The following is a 17,679-nucleotide window of genomic DNA, read 5'->3' on the forward strand; positions in this document are numbered from 1 at the left end:
GACCTCTCCAACGTGATTACGTAGTGCTTGAAGTCATGGACGCTAGTGCAAAAGTATATAGATGGTTTTTTTAATTTTATTTTAGAAACTGACATTGTTTTGCTAGATAAGACCCTTATTCCTCATCTAAGATCGTGTAGAGCTCTTTGAAGCTGCACTGAAACTGCAATTTGGACCTTCAACCCATTGGACCCCATTGAGGTGCACTATATGGAGAAAATGGAATGTTTTCCTCAAAAACCTTAATTTCTTTTTGATTGAAGAAAGAAAGACATGGGTGAGAAAATTATCTGGAAGTTTTAATTATGAACAAATGTACACTGATATAAAACATTAAAATATTTGATATTTTATCTAATGCCTCTGTCTGTACAATTGCTGCTGTTATTTTTGTTTTATATTTCTTTTTAACATTCACACTCATTCTTCCGGTCTTGCTCCAGGCTTTATAGCTGCAGATATTAAGGGCACGGGAGCATTCACTCAGCTTTTCCTCATCACGGACTACCATGAGAACGGTTCCCTCTATGACTATCTGAAATACACCACCCTGGACACACAGTCGCTTCTGAGGCTGGCCTACTCTGCAGCCTGCGGCCTGTGCCACCTCCACACAGAGATCTATGGCACACAAGGCAAACCTGCCATCGCTCACAGAGACCTGAAGAGCAAAAACATCCTCATAAAGAAGAATGGCACCTGCTGCATTGCTGATCTTGGCCTGGCTGTGAAATTCAACAGGTGAAGACACTCTTACAACACATACTCAAACATGCTTGCAAATATTGTTTTAGCACACTGGCAATGACTAAAAAGTATCATAGAAGCATATTTCATTTACAGCTAGTATGCAATACTGCAACACTTATTTTGCTTTTATATTAGTGACACCAATGAGGTGGATGTCCCTCTGAGCACAAGGATGGGAACACGGCGGTACATGGCACCAGAGGTCCTGGATGAGACCCTAAATAAGAACCAATTCCAAGCGTACATAATGGCTGATATTTACAGCTACGGTCTCGTTGTTTGGGAGATGGCCCGTAGATGCGTGACAGGAGGTACGTCTGCATGTGTTAGAGTGTATGAGGTTATTATAATGTATACAAAGTATGTTTGTCTCTCCTTTAAAAATGTGTGATGGATTTGTTTTAACAATGCCATTTTCTTTTATGTGCAGGTATTGTTGAGGAGTATCAGTTGCCATACTGGGACATGGTACCTTCAGAACCATCCTATGACGATATGAGGGAAGTGGTATGTGTTAAAGGCATGCGGCCAGTGGTGTCTAATCGATGGAACAGTGACGAGGTAAGATCAAGCATCACAGTTCAGTTTAAAACCCCACAGTTACTATTTTTATTTATCATGTGTTGACATACACTACCATTTAAAAGTTTGGGATGCAGTTTTTTTATGTGTTTGAAAGAAGTCTCTTTTAATTACTGTAAATTACAAATGTGCTTATAAAAAATAATAATTTTGTGGCGTATATATATTTCTAACGGATGCTAAAAGCCACAAAACTTTCAATTTCATGGTGTTTTTAAATATCACCCCAATGTAACCATTTAATAATTGTGTAAAATGCAATCCTAAAACAACTGGTCTCTTGTCTCCTTCTCCACAGTGCTTACGGGCCATGCTAAAGCTCATGTCTGAGTGCTGGGCCCACAACCCAGCCTCTCGTCTCACAGCTCTTCGAGTCAAGAAAACACTTGCCAAAATGGTTGAATCACAGGATATCAAAATATGATCAGTTTTCCCTCCATATGCCAGTCGGAGATAAATCATAGAGATATTTATGCAACTATTGCCTCAGTTCCTAGACAGACCTTTGGGAGCGCTGCTGAGCAGAACATTTGCCTCCCTGTCTGACTGTAATTCCTCGCCCTGTTGCAGTTATGCTCTTAGTGTCATGTAGCACCCTCTGCTGGACAGGATGTGCCATAACGCATCTATGAGGAAGTAAGGACAACTATTCAACAGGCATCAGTACTCACATCATCCCCATTGGCAACATTTTTCCTTCTTCAGGCCCTCTTATATATTGGGAGAGAATTGAAGAGCATATGGTGCTTTCTGTGAAAGCTGTGTTATACAATACGTCTGTATGGAGGAGTGACACCATTTGCCATGGGAGCACAGTAATGGAGCCATTTGGGAGAAGGCTCAAGGCTCTGTTATTGACTGACTTGCGAGGTGGACATATTTGAGGGTGATATTTGGACCGAACCACCCATATGCTTGGGATGTGTTCCAGTATGGCTAGTGTCACAAAATAGCCACTCTGCATTTGGACCATGTGCAGTTGTGGCCACAGGAACGTTAGAGAACGCACCCTATTTAATTCAAATGACCCATATTATCATATAAATGTATAAAACAAAATGTCCCGTTAACAACAATTAACTAATAATTAGTAGCCTTTTTGAAGAATTTCTTCTTCAGACATTTAAATACAAAACTGGGTGTTCGTGATAAGGTTTTCGAGTAGAACCTTCCCATATTGCAAAGACCTGGAATGGATTTGTTAAAGTATAATGACTGATGTGATCATAACTCCAGCTCTGGCCTGAAGAATTGAAGTATCACTAGTCAAATATTGCCAACACTCCAGCCATAAAAGATCTATTCATCGAGAAGAATGGCAGGTCTGATCTGGCTTATCGCAGGCGTGTCTGTGCAAATGGATGCCTACTGCTCCCGAATGCCTCATAACCGTTGTTTTGTTTTATCCTATAGCCTTCAAGTCAAACTCAGTATATAACATCTGATTTTTTTCAGTGTCAGATTGGATTGCTGTTTTCAATGCCTCAATTGAACAGTTTTGCCTTGAATCTAATGTTGTGACGCTTGGGAATCATATGACTCATAAATGTCTAATGTGATAGAATAATGCAAATGCATGTGCTATTTATTCATGTCATGTCATATAGTATGAATTATTGTGGTAAGACACTTTTACTTGCAGGACTATTAACACTGTTCTTACAGCTGACATTCTCAATGTTTTTACTGAGCAGCTCAACCTTACAAACACTAGTAACAGGAAATGTATGACTTTAAAATGAAATTCTACATTTAATGACTTCCTATGAAAGTGTGGATGTGAATTATCATTATTTGTCATTGTTCTAATGTGTAAAACTAGACCCTTTTATCTATAATTTACTCAAGTGTCATGACAGGCGAATTTAGTTCACGTTTCATATACATGAAAATACCCCCCCCCCCCCCCATAATTTATGAGATAATGTGAAAGCATTTTTTGCAAAGAGCTTAGTCAAAAATTGGAATCACACAGCAATGCATTATTAGCACTTGTGGGGAATGCAGGTTTGACGTCAAAGCCGAAGTCCTTTGCCTCAAAAAACAAGTTGGCTATTTCTTCAAGATCAGGTTATATCATGGGGGTCTATTTATAGCAGTGATTTATAGCTGTCTGGGAAATATAATGAATGCAGATCTTATTCCGCTTCTGCGTTTATACAAAGGTACAAGGAAGGAGAGAGACTGGTACAAAAACCTTCTCTCATCTTTTCTCATTGTTTGGGCTGCAGTTTTGTGCTCAAGTCTATTCTGTCCATTACAATCATCACATTTGAACAGATTTAAGCTCATCTGTCTAGATAAATGACTACACAATATTTTTGTCCTAATTGTTTAATGTGTAAGGAAATATGTAAAATGGCCTGAATAATATGAACTTTTTTTAACTGTATTGTGCACAATATCTGGTTTTAAAAGAGATGCCTTATGTTTACCAAGAAAAGCTGTTCTGTAAACAGAATTAGTCCAATGTATCAATTTTTAAGTAAATTACATTATTTTAGTACACAGTCATGATGTTTTCTTCTTGCTTGACATTTTCATCGAACGTGCTCATTTTAATGCATTAATTGTTGGATGTCTAGTTTTGATTTTACAGAATTACCCACATTATTGGTACCTTTTGTTTATTCATATCCCCTCATAGTAACTGGTTTCCATACTATGCCGCTTTCCTTATTATTCAATCCTCCACATTTTAAAGACCAACAGAAGGACTGGTGGTATCTAAATTGTTCTGGTATAAAATGGTCTTCTTATTTCCTACCGTTTTCTCGGAAATATTCCAGAACCAATTACAAAACATAATATTTCAACAAGTGTTTTTGGCACCTTCAAGAAGAGGATGCATGCATACAAATTACAGCGTGTCTGGCAGTGACGCACAGTGCGTCACACTTGAATGTATCCTCCCATGCCTTCGTAGCTCACCCAGTTCTTTTCACAGCATGTCCTTGTGCTCTGTAACGAAGAGCAATAGTCCAGACAGTTTGTTATCCCCAGGCTGTGCTTTTCGTAATGATCCATGCATCAATTCTAATGTAACCGTGTCCCCTCGCCGAAGCTCCAGCAGAGAGGCTCGGCTCACTGGTCCCCTCTTTTCCCCTTGTTCCTGTCTGAGGGAGGCCACTGGAACTCCACTGCGCTTCAGTACAGCCAATGAAAGGCCTCTCTCAAAGTCTAAGGTCACTAAAAAGAGATAGAGTCCTGTCTCAGGGGCCTGGAACACCCCTGATGTTGGATTAAAAGTACCACCGTAGTTCACAGCCATAGTTTTTGATGTGAGCTTCCCATTTGGCCCTGTTCTGTAGTCAAGGCTTGTGATGAACACCATGGGGGCATGTGGTAACTGAGCATGTCCTAAAGAGATACAATTATTTTGATGATTTGTTTTGGAAAAAATATATACTTTTCAGTTAAAGAAAAACTGCTTTGTCATGATGTAGTTTTAGTGTTGTCCATTGAGGGGCGGTGTTGTTGTGTGTACACTATGCAGGCCTTACAGTACCAAATATCAACTTTAAAACTAATGGCATATGAAAAAAAAATTGTACTGAGATCTCTTACCTGTTTCACTATATCTTTTGCTTCGCACACTGGAAGACTTTTCTTCTCTTTTCACCTGGTCTTCCTGCTTTTGGTGCCCCCTCCTTCTCTTTCCTTCTTTCTTTCTCACCAGCCTCCATACTTCATCTAGGTTCAGGCTTCTAGTCGAGCTGACTAGTTCTTCTGTATTACTGAACAGGTTTTGAAACATTCTCAAATGATCCTCCAGGCTGTGACGTAGGGATGCTATATCTGCCTGCAGTTCCACAACAGAACCACCAGGGGGCTCGGTACAGTTGCCACAGCGCTCTTCCAACATGGTTATTCTTCCTGCTAACTGCTCCACCTCTTTTCCCAGACTCCAGAAGTCACTGACCGAGTAATCCACATCTTCCTCTCCAGTCAAAGGGTCTAATGAGGACTGATACCTTTCAGTGCCCTTCACCTGGTTCTTTGTGGTGGTCCCCTCTGAGTATGCTACTGGGTCATCGCTATTCATCCCATCTCCTTCAGGATGCTTTCTCCGAAGAGAATTCAGACTCTTGTCATGTGTCTCAATCTTTTGCTGCATCACATTCATTCTCTTTAAAAGATCTGGGATACTGAGCTCTTTCTTTTGGCTCTGTGACCAGCGTGTGAATTCCAAGACCTCTTCTCCGAGTAGCACTTCCAGGACTTCAGAGTGGCGTACAGCATCATTCAGGAGGGAAGAGAAGGTGGCCGACAGGCCTTGAATTTCAGCCGACTTGTCCTCGTCCCGCTCTCTCAGGCCTTGTATCTCCTGCTGGCTGTCCAGGAGTGAAGCCTGTAGCTGGGAAATACTGTCATGAAGGCTTCTGCTTCTACTCTGCTCAAAGGCCAATGATTCCTTCATATTCAGCAGGCCCTGATGAAGATCCTCCATTTCAGTGGCCTTATTCCTATCTAGATTTGCCTCCTCAAGTGCAAGTCGGTTCTGTCTTGTTAAATGTGTCACGTTAGCCACCTCCAGCTCCAACCTAGCTAGTGAACTGCCCATCGACTTGCAGCTACAGGCCTGCTCTGCAATTACTGAATCATTTCTTTGTAGTTGATGATAGATGTTGTCCAGGTCAAGCTCAATTTCGCTCAACTGACCTTCATGTGCACTTACGTTAGCTGTAAGCTCACCAATGCTGTTGAGCACCCTGACACGAGTAGCCTCCACCTCCAGACCGGTCTCCGCAAAGTGGACCTCTGTGCGTTGTTTGACCTCCTCTAGGCTCTGTCCCAGGATCAATAGTTCTTTTTGCAGATCCTTGATCATTCTAGCAGAATCTTTTGAAGTCTCAGACAAGCTGCTGAGCTGCACAGAGTTACTTTGTGCCTTCTCATCTAGCCGAGTGATGGCCTCCGACACTCCTGACACCTGTGTTGGCTGGCCTCCACTCAGATTGACAAACTCAGCACGCTCTCTCTGCAATGCCCCTTCCAGCCTCCTCTGGCCAAGTCTCACCTCCTCAACCAATTCAGTTAGAGACTGGAGATTCACCTGTTGGAATAACACAAATTATTTATGCACTGTTTCGATGTGTTAGGATTTAGTAGTCACTTACGGAGTCTGAGTGAATTATGACCTGTGCATCCTGACTCTGACTGATCTGATCATCCATATCTTCCTTCAGTTTTGTTAGGTTGTGTTTCAGCAGTTCTTGTTGGGTCTGAAAGTTCCTCTCCATCTGGTCTTTCTGTGCGTCCAGTTGGGTCATCATTTGGTCGATCTGGAGATGGCTGTACTCTAGTCTCTGCTCAATAGATCCGCTATGACCCCTGTTGTTGGATCTTTTGTCTTCCTGTTCCATCCGCAACTGCTGCAAGTCCTGAGACAGTGTGTCCACCTCACTGGACAGATGCTCCAGTGTTTGATTGAAGCTTTCCAGCACTGGTTGAAGCTGACTCATCATAGTTGACATTAACCGATGCATTGACAGCAGAATTGATGAATCAAGGAATGGCAGAGGCTGAGAGGTAGGGATTCCTTCTTTGGCACCTGGAATATCAATAACAAGCCTCACTAATGTTGGAGACATACTGTACAATTTGTATATTTCAGATATTAACAAGGGAGAATGGTGAAAGAACGCAGTTTGTTACTTGTGTGCCCTTTTAAATACGCATTTAAGATATCTTTATGTCTATATCAGCATATTGATTCATCCATGGGCATCAGAAGCAAAAAAAATGTGGGTGGGTCCTCTCTCAGAAAAATGTTACTGGAGTAGATGCCATACAAATATACCGCCTTGTTTGCTAAACGTCGGATTGGGCAAGACAAAACTACGGAAATCACTGCATTCATTGAGAGCGGCAATAGTTTAGTGGTAAGACGCATGGCATCAAGCTTTGAAACTTTTTTGAAATCGACCTGAGGTTCGAATCAGCCTTTTGCCGAACTTGCTCTACTCCCTTTTCCCATCACATATCAGATCGGAAAGGCATTTATTTTCAATAAAAATGAAGAAAATATTAGAAAAGTGGAAATAAAGTGTCTAACGTGTTTAATAAGAATTGTTTATCGGTTAGGGGTAGGTAAACAGACGTGCTGAATTAGAGACAATAAAAGTGAGTGGGTCCAGTATCATTGATCGTAAAAAGTATATACAATATACAATGACATATACAATGGTTCCGACACCCATGGATTCGTCACATAGCCACGGAAATAGTTCTGAATCACTGTTCTCAGCCAGACAGTGTTTCTGACAGAACGGAGTCCCTAGAGGATAGATGGATGTCCCTTTGTAGGCTGTAACTGCACTTAAACAATATGAGCTCATTGATATAAGAGACGATATAAACCCCTTTTCAAACATGACTCATCCTGAGCATGTGGTTCAGTGATGACTTTTTGCCCTTCTTTCTTAATCTCCTTCCGTCTTCCTACATCTCTGGGTGATTACATCACGGTGGAGTTTGTTTATAAGAAAGAGAGGATATCCTCCAGAGGAAGACGTCATTGTTTAAGTAGTCATGCCATTCAGTTTAAGGTGGTAAAATCTCAAAGTATACCTACACTGTAATGTGTCAATCTAAATGTTTTCCTGGGTGCTTAGGTTTGCTGTCTTACCAACAGGTCTCTGGTTTGGTGAAGAACCATAAATGGGAGCCTCCTGTAAAGGTTTGTCAGCCCAGTTCGCATCTTCCAATAGGTCTGTTTCCATTTTACCTTCTACAGAAAAACAAACACATTTTGTTTGGATGGAGAACGTGGGAAAGAAATTAACCACAACATTGTGAGTCTGAGGGTAAATATTGGGCCCACTCATATGCTCAGTTAAGAGGGGTTATTTTAGCCCTAAACGATTTAACATGCTTAAAATACTACACTAAAATTACATTTAATGACCTAATATTGCAGAATATTATGAAACTAAATATTATTTTTACTGGGAATAATCCTTTTTTTCATGATAGCAGGCTTAAGTATTTGGCAGACATGAGACTCTCATAAGTACGCAATAGATGCGTTTCCATTTCCCTTCAAATTGCGCGAATTGAAAATATGGCCATTGGAAACAATAGTGAATTTCACAAAAACTTAAATCGCAAAAAAGTTTTTAAGCTTGCATGAGATGTTTTTTTTGTAAAACTGCAATGGAAACTCATTATGTTTTTTTTGCATTTACAGGTCACCTGGTGTACATAATGCTGCCTTCACATGCTCTCGGAATTATCGTAAATAATTTCCTAGATAAAAATTGCTCATGAACTCCCTCCCTTTTCAAAATTTGAATGCGATGAGCTCCTAATTATCAAATTTCCGATAGCACGTGAAGGCGATATTAGTCACGATCATTCTTTAAAGATGGTGCGGTATGTTTGGACAGAAGACGAGTTCTTTATTCTTTATGTATTGCCCTATTGCATTGCACAACTCAAAAATGGTTCATCTGTTCATCCGGAAATTCTGAATCCACAGTTCCTTTGCGAAATCGCATACTATAACCTCCCAGAAACACCTCAAACGTGGCCCACTCCCAAGTATAAGGGGCTTTCCTTGCCATTAATGCTTGGATAACATGCCTACGTCTCCTTCGCTTAAAAATAATGGCTAGTGCAGTGACTGCGATATATGTAAACCTACCAACATCCATAACCATGATTTTTGGAATGACTTATCGCGAGAGCAAAAAATTACATTTTAGTCACATAGTTTAATGGAAACGGCATAATTTTGCAATAGTTTTTTAACGACATTTAGAAAAATATTACAAAAGTTTTGCGCAAATATGTAATGGAAACCTGCCTGAGTTCAGATGCAAAAGCCTCTAAAAGCTACTTAGATAACGATACTGAGTGAATACTCTCCGCATATAGTATAAGTTCATAAAATACTTTCACTTCAAACCCACTAAATCCCAGCCTCAGCCCGTTCAGAAGTACCAGTACTTAGGTAGAAACCTATACATAGGAGCCAGACAAAAATGCTTATTTTAAAGATAAACGTCAGGCGGACTTAGAGAGGCTTTTGCATCTGAAGTCTTCATATATATTTTTGATAGTATTATCAATGTGCTTTGTTAAACTGCAAGATGAATGATGGCATTACAGGATAAATAAATGACTAAAAGAGAGAGACCCTCTCGAGACTTCTGGGAAACAAAGGCATGGGGGCACATAGGATGTCTTCTTTTAACAGTCTGGGAAAATGTTCTGCCATCAAATGTTTGGAAACGTTTGGAAAACATGACTAAGATCTTTTTATTCTTAAACATTATTATTGCTTTTGTCTGCTGGCATAGGGCACTGCTTCTACTATCCCGAGTGCCAGCTGACTCTTCCTTTCCTGTTGAAGGACATTCACTGAGCCAGAGGCCTGCTGGGTATTTCCTCTGTTTGTCAGAAAGGTTGTTTTAAAGAAGCAAACTTGCAGAAAGAGGAAAGGTATGAAAGGTTAAAGTTAAAGCTTGCCCAAAACAACAGACTTGCCTGAGTTGCCATTGTCATTAACCTCAGACTTTGAAGCATGTTTCTTGTCCTCTGGAGGTTTGTCTGGAATAGAAAGATAAAGAGGATGCAACAGATGAGTCATCAAAACTGGATGGGCAGCTCAGCTGAAGAGCAACATCCTAACATATTTTAGATATATGCTTTTGTTGTGTAAAAAGGATTGTATCCAGAAATCTTCCACAGTGTTACCTTTTTCCAGGCAGTTGTGTCCTCCATAGCCTGGGCAACATTTCCAGTGTATGGAAGAGAGTGCTGTGTGCTTCTGCTTGTACACAGGCCGCGAGGACTGCCTATACCTGATCATCACCATCATCATCAATACAGCGAAGCATATTTTTGAGAAACATAAGATCTGAGGTTGTTTGAGTACATGAGGTAACTCACATGATGATTTGACAATCAGGAGCTCCATCGGGACAGGGGTTGACTGATTTCACTGTTTGAGTCTCTGTAGCGCAGAGTACAGCTGTGGTGACCACACGGTGTTTTACATACGCACACCAGTTTCTGACCACAGAGAGGAGGTTTGGAAGGATAGAACATAAAAGAACAGAAATGAGGGAAAAGTGAAAGTTGAGAGCAGAGATTACAGGCAATCACAGACTGATGAAGATATATGGTCTTGAGTCCCTGTGTTTTCCTGTTGTACCCTTCCCAACAATCTCAGGGCAAGATATTATTGCTGAGCAAAAGGTTTTATATGCCGTTCTATTGGCACATTCATTATGTTTGTTTTTAGCTTTCTGTTGTATCAGGGAGAATCTGATGCGCCCACATTGATTACGGTGTTTACACATGCTCAATCTTATTTTGACAAGTCTGTGTTTTTCTGTGGTGTAGAATTTCCTAAACATGCAGTAAAGTATACACAAAGTGTATTCTGCAAAAATGACCTATTTACAATATTACAGGAGTTGCATCCTGTCTAACACTGAAACGTATGTTTGAAAAGGTGTGGTCACCTAGTTGCATAGCTGCATGCCGTTTTGCACAGGCTCAGAGTGCTGTTTTCATTATGAACATGATATAAGAGCTGACATAAAAGCACATAAACAAGATTTTCCTTGTCAGTTCTCTTTCTTTATACTGTCTGTTGTTCCAAAGGCACGGCTTATTCTAGTAAAGCTTACAAAACACAGTTATTCCCCTCGAATGTCTAGGAGGCATTTCTTAGAGACTGTTCACATGGGATGTGTTCTTGCATGAGCTATTATTGTTTCTATGGGGCACATGATGCATTGTTTTGCCTTTCAATTTAATACTAGCTATATTTCCATCCACCTATTTTTATGCAAATATCAAGTTTTTATATATTTTAGTGGGGTTTCACTCAGTTTCAGTCAATCTCATGTCAATCTTGAGTACTTATAGAGTAGTATTGTATCCTTCATATCTCCGAAAAGTATTTCGTTTTATTATATTTATAAAAGAAAGATACGCTGTACCGAGTCTTTCCTAAAAAAAAAACGAGCGCCTGGAGGCGTATCGCGTGGGCGGGGCTAAAGAGTCACGAGCGCGCGCAGCTATTGCGTTGAGAGAGCGTCTGAAAGCTGTGACATCCTTAAACGTGGATTAAAAACGTTATCCTAAATAAACCATGGAGATCAATCAGATTTAGCCATACATATATGATCCAGAATCAGATCTAGAGGCTGAAATTGAACAGGAGAAGCAGGAAAGACGACTACAGCAGGACGTGTCAATGGTATGTACTGGAACTTATATACTTGCTTAGAGGCTTGTCATGCAAGTTTTACAACATTTTTGTGTGTTTACTCATGGTTTATGAGGACATAATTTGGTTTATGGACTATTATATGACCGTGAACCTTAATTGCTGGAACTGCTCCATCTTTCTGCATTAGACAAGCTACAAATCCGGCGTCGAACTGGGCCTTGTTTATAAAACAATCGTCACCGAAATGCAGGGAACAAACAAAACACTTGCACAACTCTGTTGCTGCTCCGGAAAAACAAACTTCATCCTACCCTGACAACCAAAAATACACTTCTTTGGTGACATTGTTGATGTCGTGAAGTCCTGTGACTGCAGCGCAGCTCGTACTGTGCTTCGCTCTCTCGCGCTGGTCTACGTTCCGGGAGAAGTGCCCTTAGGACCCATATAAGGAAATTCCGCCCCATTTGATGTCACACAAACCCATACTCGAAAAAAAACTTTCCGAAACTTGTGAGAAACCGGAAAGAGTATTTTTGCCACAGAAATACTCCATCAAACGTCCAACTTAATTTTTGAAACTTTGTCCATGTTTAGCATGGGAATCCAAGTCTTTATCAGTGTAAAAAACTCAGTATGCATGAAACAGCCCCCCCCCCCCCTTAATTTCACATAAGGAGCTCTACTTAATGCAAATTTAACTTAACTAAGTTAAGTAAAATGAACAAAGAAAATATGTAATTTTAACAGCCAGTAAAAGGTTTTGTTATTTCTTCTTAGTAAAAGTTTCCGTTGCAATACTTTTTACTCAAACAATATAACACTGAAACATCTAATTAATACAGTTGATATTGTGGAGACACCATATCTACATAATAATAATAAACTCAATACCCACCCGAACAGAGACCTCAATACTTGATACACAGTACAGTGACGGTAACATTTGATGGATCGTTTTTGAGTATGAATGTGTCATTTTGAGTAGAAAATGAACTCCAATTGTCATAAAATGGCAAGTTACTAAACCTAAAAACAAAAGCAATGATAAAACAGTGTGAATAGAGCAAACCCCCAGTGCATGATGGGAACACCAGTATCAGGAAAGCTGAGTAGTTTTACTTAATTACGTCCCGTTAGGTCCCGTTCTTCGTGTCTTTTTGAAGCTTTGATTGTGTTTACAGTGTGCAATATAACATGTGTTCATGTTTCGTGTGTAAAAAAAAACAGTATTTTTAACACAATTTACTTATCTGTATACCGCTGTTTTCACTGTCCTAAAAACGGCTGATGACTTCCTTTATTCTATGAAGTCCCTCCTTCAGAAATACGTAACGAGTTCTGATTGTGCCAGCGCTTCCCGTGTTGTGATTTGACAGCAGCTTAGCGAACGTGGCACGGTCCTGTGTTGTGATTCGACAGCAGCTTAGCGCACATGGAAAGGTCACGCCTCTTAACGGGAGGTATATGCACGCTTAATGATCTCTACAGCGTCCCTGGGAAAGCCAAACAAAGGTGATTTGACTCCGGGATGAAAATAACAGCGTCTCGACGACATGGCGACAAACACAGTCAAACGCAACACTTCCTTTTCTCCACGCGACACGTCCTCTTCTCCACGTGGGACAGCAACAAGACCACGCCCCCTTTTTGCGCTTAGTCTTGTGGGCGGAGGTTAGTCTGTTCTACTATTCTACTGACGTAATTAAAGAAGGAAGTACCAGGATGTAGTCCAAGCCGGCCGTTCGCTGTAGGCTTTGAAAGGGAATTTCTGTTAAATAAAATATCTCGCTTGGCATTGAACTTTGAGCTTTATAATTTTACAGGTATTATTTATGCTCTAACAGCAACATTACACACTAACTAAAGTTTGAACAATGGGATCACGAAGAAGGGGACCTTTAATAATTTTTGACCGTTGATATTTACGCTTGAATTACTACAATCTTGAATTGAGTAGGCTACATTCCCAGAAAGTGGAATGTTTTAGGCGATGTTTCAATTTTGCGCATAAGGGGCCTCATTCATGAAACACGAGCAGAACGAATATGTGTGTAAATCGTTCGTAAAGCCGCTCTGACGTACATTTTCGGATGTGTATTTTCAAAATGTTAGTTGGTACGAAAGAAATTTACACCTGCTCCCTACCACGTGTAAATGGTGCGTAAAACATTTGAACGTTCTGTGTTCTAATTTTGGCAAACTGTGATGACATTGCATTTTAATGAGTGTGCACGCACATCCTATTTACGAATGTTTGGAATTTATTAATATACACACGTTTAACCTATGCGCTTAACTACCAAATCCGTGGTATACGAAGCGTTTGTGAATCTGGAGGAGACTTTTCGTAAATGTCCATTTTATGCGCAAATTACTCAGAATTTGCTCATATACGAACGTTTCATGAATGAGGCCCAGTGTAGGCCTAAATTCACAACTTTGGATGGAAGCATAGCTACTGTGTCTTAAAACAGCTAAATGTGTTGCAAATTTTAAAGATAGCGTATGAATGGCCCATATTTTAATTTGCACTAGAAGGACATTTTAATTTAATTTCAATTTCAACAGCTTAATGTTACAACATGTCTCCATTCTTCGCCTCATTCTACACTGTCAGAAAAAAAGGTACAGTGCTGTCACTGGGGCGGTACCCTAAGGTACAAAACAAAAAAGGTACTAATATGTACCTTTAAGGTATTAATATGTACCTTTTAAGGTACTAATACGCACTCTTAAAGTACTGATATGTACCTTTTAGGGGTGAGTAAGGGACAAAGATGTACCTTTTCACTTTTGTACCTTAGGGTACCGCCCCAGTGACAGCACTGTACCTTTTTTTCTGAGAGTGTAGGTGTTTTTAAATGCAAGAACACGTCCTGCATGAATGGTTCATTACTTGTGCTTTTTCAACTGACCTTCCTTTGTGCATCCGTTTCAGAAACAAAGAGATTAGATATAAGTGGGCTGTTCTGTTTCCTTTCGTTGCCACCTTGAACCATAGACCCTTTGTCCAGTAAAACATCAGCCCCTATTCAGCCACTGAATCAGTCATAGTTTGGCTGAATTCTAGCCCTGTCTGCCGCTTTATGGTTTTATCATTAATCTGTCTCCATGTACCCACATCTGAACATCCTTCATCAGTCCACCTTTCTTTCATCTTTACCCCTCTTTTTATCTCTCTTTTATTTTTCTTTAAACACCTAAACACTTTTGATTAGCACTCCTCCTATGTCTTTTCTGGACACAGCTGGTGCTCATATTCTTTTGTTCTGGTCCAGACTAAAAGGTAAATGCCCTTGAAAACTGCTGTAGGGGTACCTGTCATCTGCCTCACTGTTAAGCTGTAGTGAGCATGCCCAGTCCGCTCTAATTCCTCTCACTGAATCTCATCCTCAAGAAATCGGCAGAGAGCTCCCAAAGAGAGCCGCTCAGTGTGTTGTCAAGACTGAAATATCAGCTAAAACATCTAAGACAGAGCTGACTATAGAAGTGGATCTGCATCACAATCCCCCTCCTATACATATAGGCCCCCTCATCAGTATGTATATATTGGATATCACAATGAAACTCAGTCACTCCATAATACCTTCCCAGATCACTGAAGCCCTAACTTGTCTTCATTGTAAGATTACTGTAATTAAGCCTCTCGGGCAAATTCATTCACTTTTTTTTTTCTCAGAATAGAGGAAGAAAGCAAAGGATTTTAGTCAGGGTATATGGTATATTTAATAATGATACTTGAAAACAAGGCTGTGTACTTTCTTACTTTTACTTTTAAATAAAAGTAATTCAAAGTTTTACTTGAGTACAAGAAAGTACTAAAAGTATTTTTAATGTAATTAAGTATTAAAGGTTAAAAAAAATCATAAAGTATTTATGAAATGTAGTGCAGTAAAAAGTAAGACATTATGCTTTGGAAGTGAAGTAAAAGTTTTCCAAAGAAAAACACTGATAAAGTACATATACTTGAAAAATGTACTTTGTAGAAAGTAAAAATACTTCACTACTGTCCACCTCTGGTTGCTGTTCTATACTATAGTATTGATCGTTTAGCAAATAAATACATTCCCGAGAAAATATAATACCGGTCAAATGTTTGGACACACTTCACTTGTATCAGTTTCTCATGATCTTAAAGGTTTATGATTAAATGCTTGATATTAGTTTTGTATAAAAAAAAGATTTATGAATAAATTACAAAACACATTTTTTAATTAACTTAAAAAATAATTGTTATAATAATTTAAATGCATTACAAAAATGACCATTATTTTATTATTTAAAATTATTTTAATAAAATAATATTTTATGAAATGAATAGTTGGGCCAGATAGAGAAAGAAAAGCAGCCAATAAGTGGAAAGCCATCCCATGATGCACCTCATTAAGCTGAGAGCATGCTTTTTGGCCACTAAATAATGTCTACTTTCAATTCAGTTATTAGACTTTTTTTGAGTAGTAGTAATTAGTAATAATAAAAAAATGTCATGTAGAGATTTCTGCAGAGACGATCTATGACCTTTAGACGGCATCATATTGAACAGACAAATATATCCTTCCCATCCTGAGTATACTTTACAACAAATTAAATAATATTTTATTTAAACACTGTAAACTGAAATAAGCTCAAAATATTTGAGGTAATCAGTTACATCATAGTTTTAATAAGCAGAACTGGCAGATTTTTATTTTGTACTCATACATTTTAATCACTATAATTCATACATTTAACTTAAAATGATCATGTAATCTCAACTTAAATATTTAGTAGTGGAAACTTGGCTATAGCTTTAATTAGTTAATTCAATAAATGCTAACTTGCTAACTGGTAACACAATTCTTCGATAGCATTAGCTTAGCATAGCAATTGTCGAATAAGTATGATAATATAGAACACTTAACATATATCTGTTCTCAAACTAAGCTCATGATCCACTTGTCACCATGATGTTAACCCAAAAAAACCCCACCACAAAACAGAAAATCTTCTAAATTAGCATAGCAAAACATAATCTTGAAAAAAAAAAACATAATATTACACTTAATTTTAGCATTCCCTCCCTTAAGAGTGCCATAGCAACGCATGCTGGGAAATATAAATGTAAAAATCCCAGTTTCCGTTTTATTTAAGTTTGTTTGAATTAAAAGAAACAAGTTTATAAAACTCAAAACAATTAAACAATTCTGATTACTTGAAATGTGTCCGTTTTGTGAACTGAAAATAAAAAGTTCTATATATCTCATTTGTTTAAGTTTATCCTACTAAAACCAATTCATTATTTTGAGCATTATAAATATAGTTTTAAAAATGCCAATTTGACTCACCCTCTTTGTGCAGGTAGATGTATAGTCTCTTTTGAATGGGGTGCTGTGTTTTGAGGTGTGCCAGCTGGAGGCACTGGGATGCTGTGATGTTCATGTGGCATCCCAAAGGTGCCAGGCATATGATGTGCTCTTCCTCCAATCTCCACAGCCTCCTCTTCAGGGTCTCTGGCCCTCACTTCACTGTGGCAGCTCAGAGAGTTCAGCACGGCCAACAGCAGCAGAGGCAGAGTCTGGGCCATTGCTTTCCTGAGGTACTGAAAGGGTTCCTCCGGATGGCGGTTTTAAAAGTAGCCTTAAACAGTCCTGGAAACTCCCCACCTCTCTCTCTCTCCAAACCAGCCAGTGTCCTCACCAGTATGTCTCTCTCCCCACCCTCTCAGTTCCCACTCCCCCTCACTCTCTCTCGCTCCCTCCTCTCCCTTGACAGTATCAACACCCTCCAACAATAGGAGGAAATCTACCACTTGCTAACAACCATAAATCCATGTATTGCGCTACTTGCACATTTCTTACAGCACCCTTCCATACTCAAGCACACACACTGCAGTCTGCAAGAAAATGGTTGAGTTTCATGTTTATACTTTTATACTTAAGCATTTGAAAGATACTCTGTCCAAAGCAGCATTGCATTCATAGACCTTATGTGTATGCGTGATCACAAGTATTTAAATCCTTGTCTTTGTCATTGCTCATTAGTTACATTAGGTGTAATGAACTGACAATGAACAACAGCATTTAATTGTACTTTATTTTAAGGTGCCATTGTTACAATGTACTCGTATAATGTACGTATACTTACTGCCGGGTTAATGTTAATGTGGATTAGGGTTA

General features: G+C 39.3%; 2 protein-coding genes across 5 annotated transcripts in view; one reads left to right on the forward strand and one right to left on the reverse strand.

Annotated features, from left to right (window-relative positions):
* Positions 1-3,841, forward strand: part of bmpr1ab (bone morphogenetic protein receptor, type IAb) — a 38,955-nt gene extending 35,114 nt beyond the window's left edge. For all 3 annotated transcript variants that reach the window (XM_079801001.1, XM_079801003.1, XM_079801002.1), the window contains 4 exons: positions 444-741; positions 886-1,061; positions 1,181-1,311; positions 1,631-3,841. In XM_079801001.1, the coding sequence (XP_079657127.1) occupies positions 444-741; positions 886-1,061; positions 1,181-1,311; positions 1,631-1,756 (731 nt within the window). In that variant the 3' untranslated portion in view covers positions 1,757-3,841. The remainder of the gene's footprint in view (positions 1-443; positions 742-885; positions 1,062-1,180; positions 1,312-1,630) is intronic.
* On the reverse strand, positions 2,890-17,177 carry mmrn2b (multimerin 2b). Of its 2 annotated transcripts, none has more exons than XM_079800983.1 (8): positions 16,849-17,177; positions 10,231-10,353; positions 10,036-10,142; positions 9,826-9,888; positions 7,964-8,065; positions 6,474-6,886; positions 4,900-6,388; positions 2,890-4,692 (listed from the first exon to the last, which is right to left on the reverse strand). In XM_079800983.1, exons 1-8 carry the CDS (start codon positions 17,085-17,087, stop codon positions 4,274-4,276), a joined length of 2,955 nt encoding a protein of 984 aa, XP_079657109.1. In that variant the 5' UTR covers positions 17,088-17,177; the 3' UTR covers positions 2,890-4,273. The 2 variants fall into 2 exon arrangements, with proteins under 2 accessions (XP_079657109.1, XP_079657108.1); XM_079800982.1 differs by having other exon boundaries at positions 6,453-6,886; positions 16,849-17,175.
* Positions 17,178-17,679: the final 502 nt, after the last annotated feature.

This window comes from Gobio gobio, assembly GCF_949357685.1.
Source record: "Gobio gobio genome assembly, chromosome: 20".
In the NCBI taxonomy this organism is placed as follows: domain Eukaryota; kingdom Metazoa; phylum Chordata; class Actinopteri; order Cypriniformes; family Gobionidae; genus Gobio; species Gobio gobio.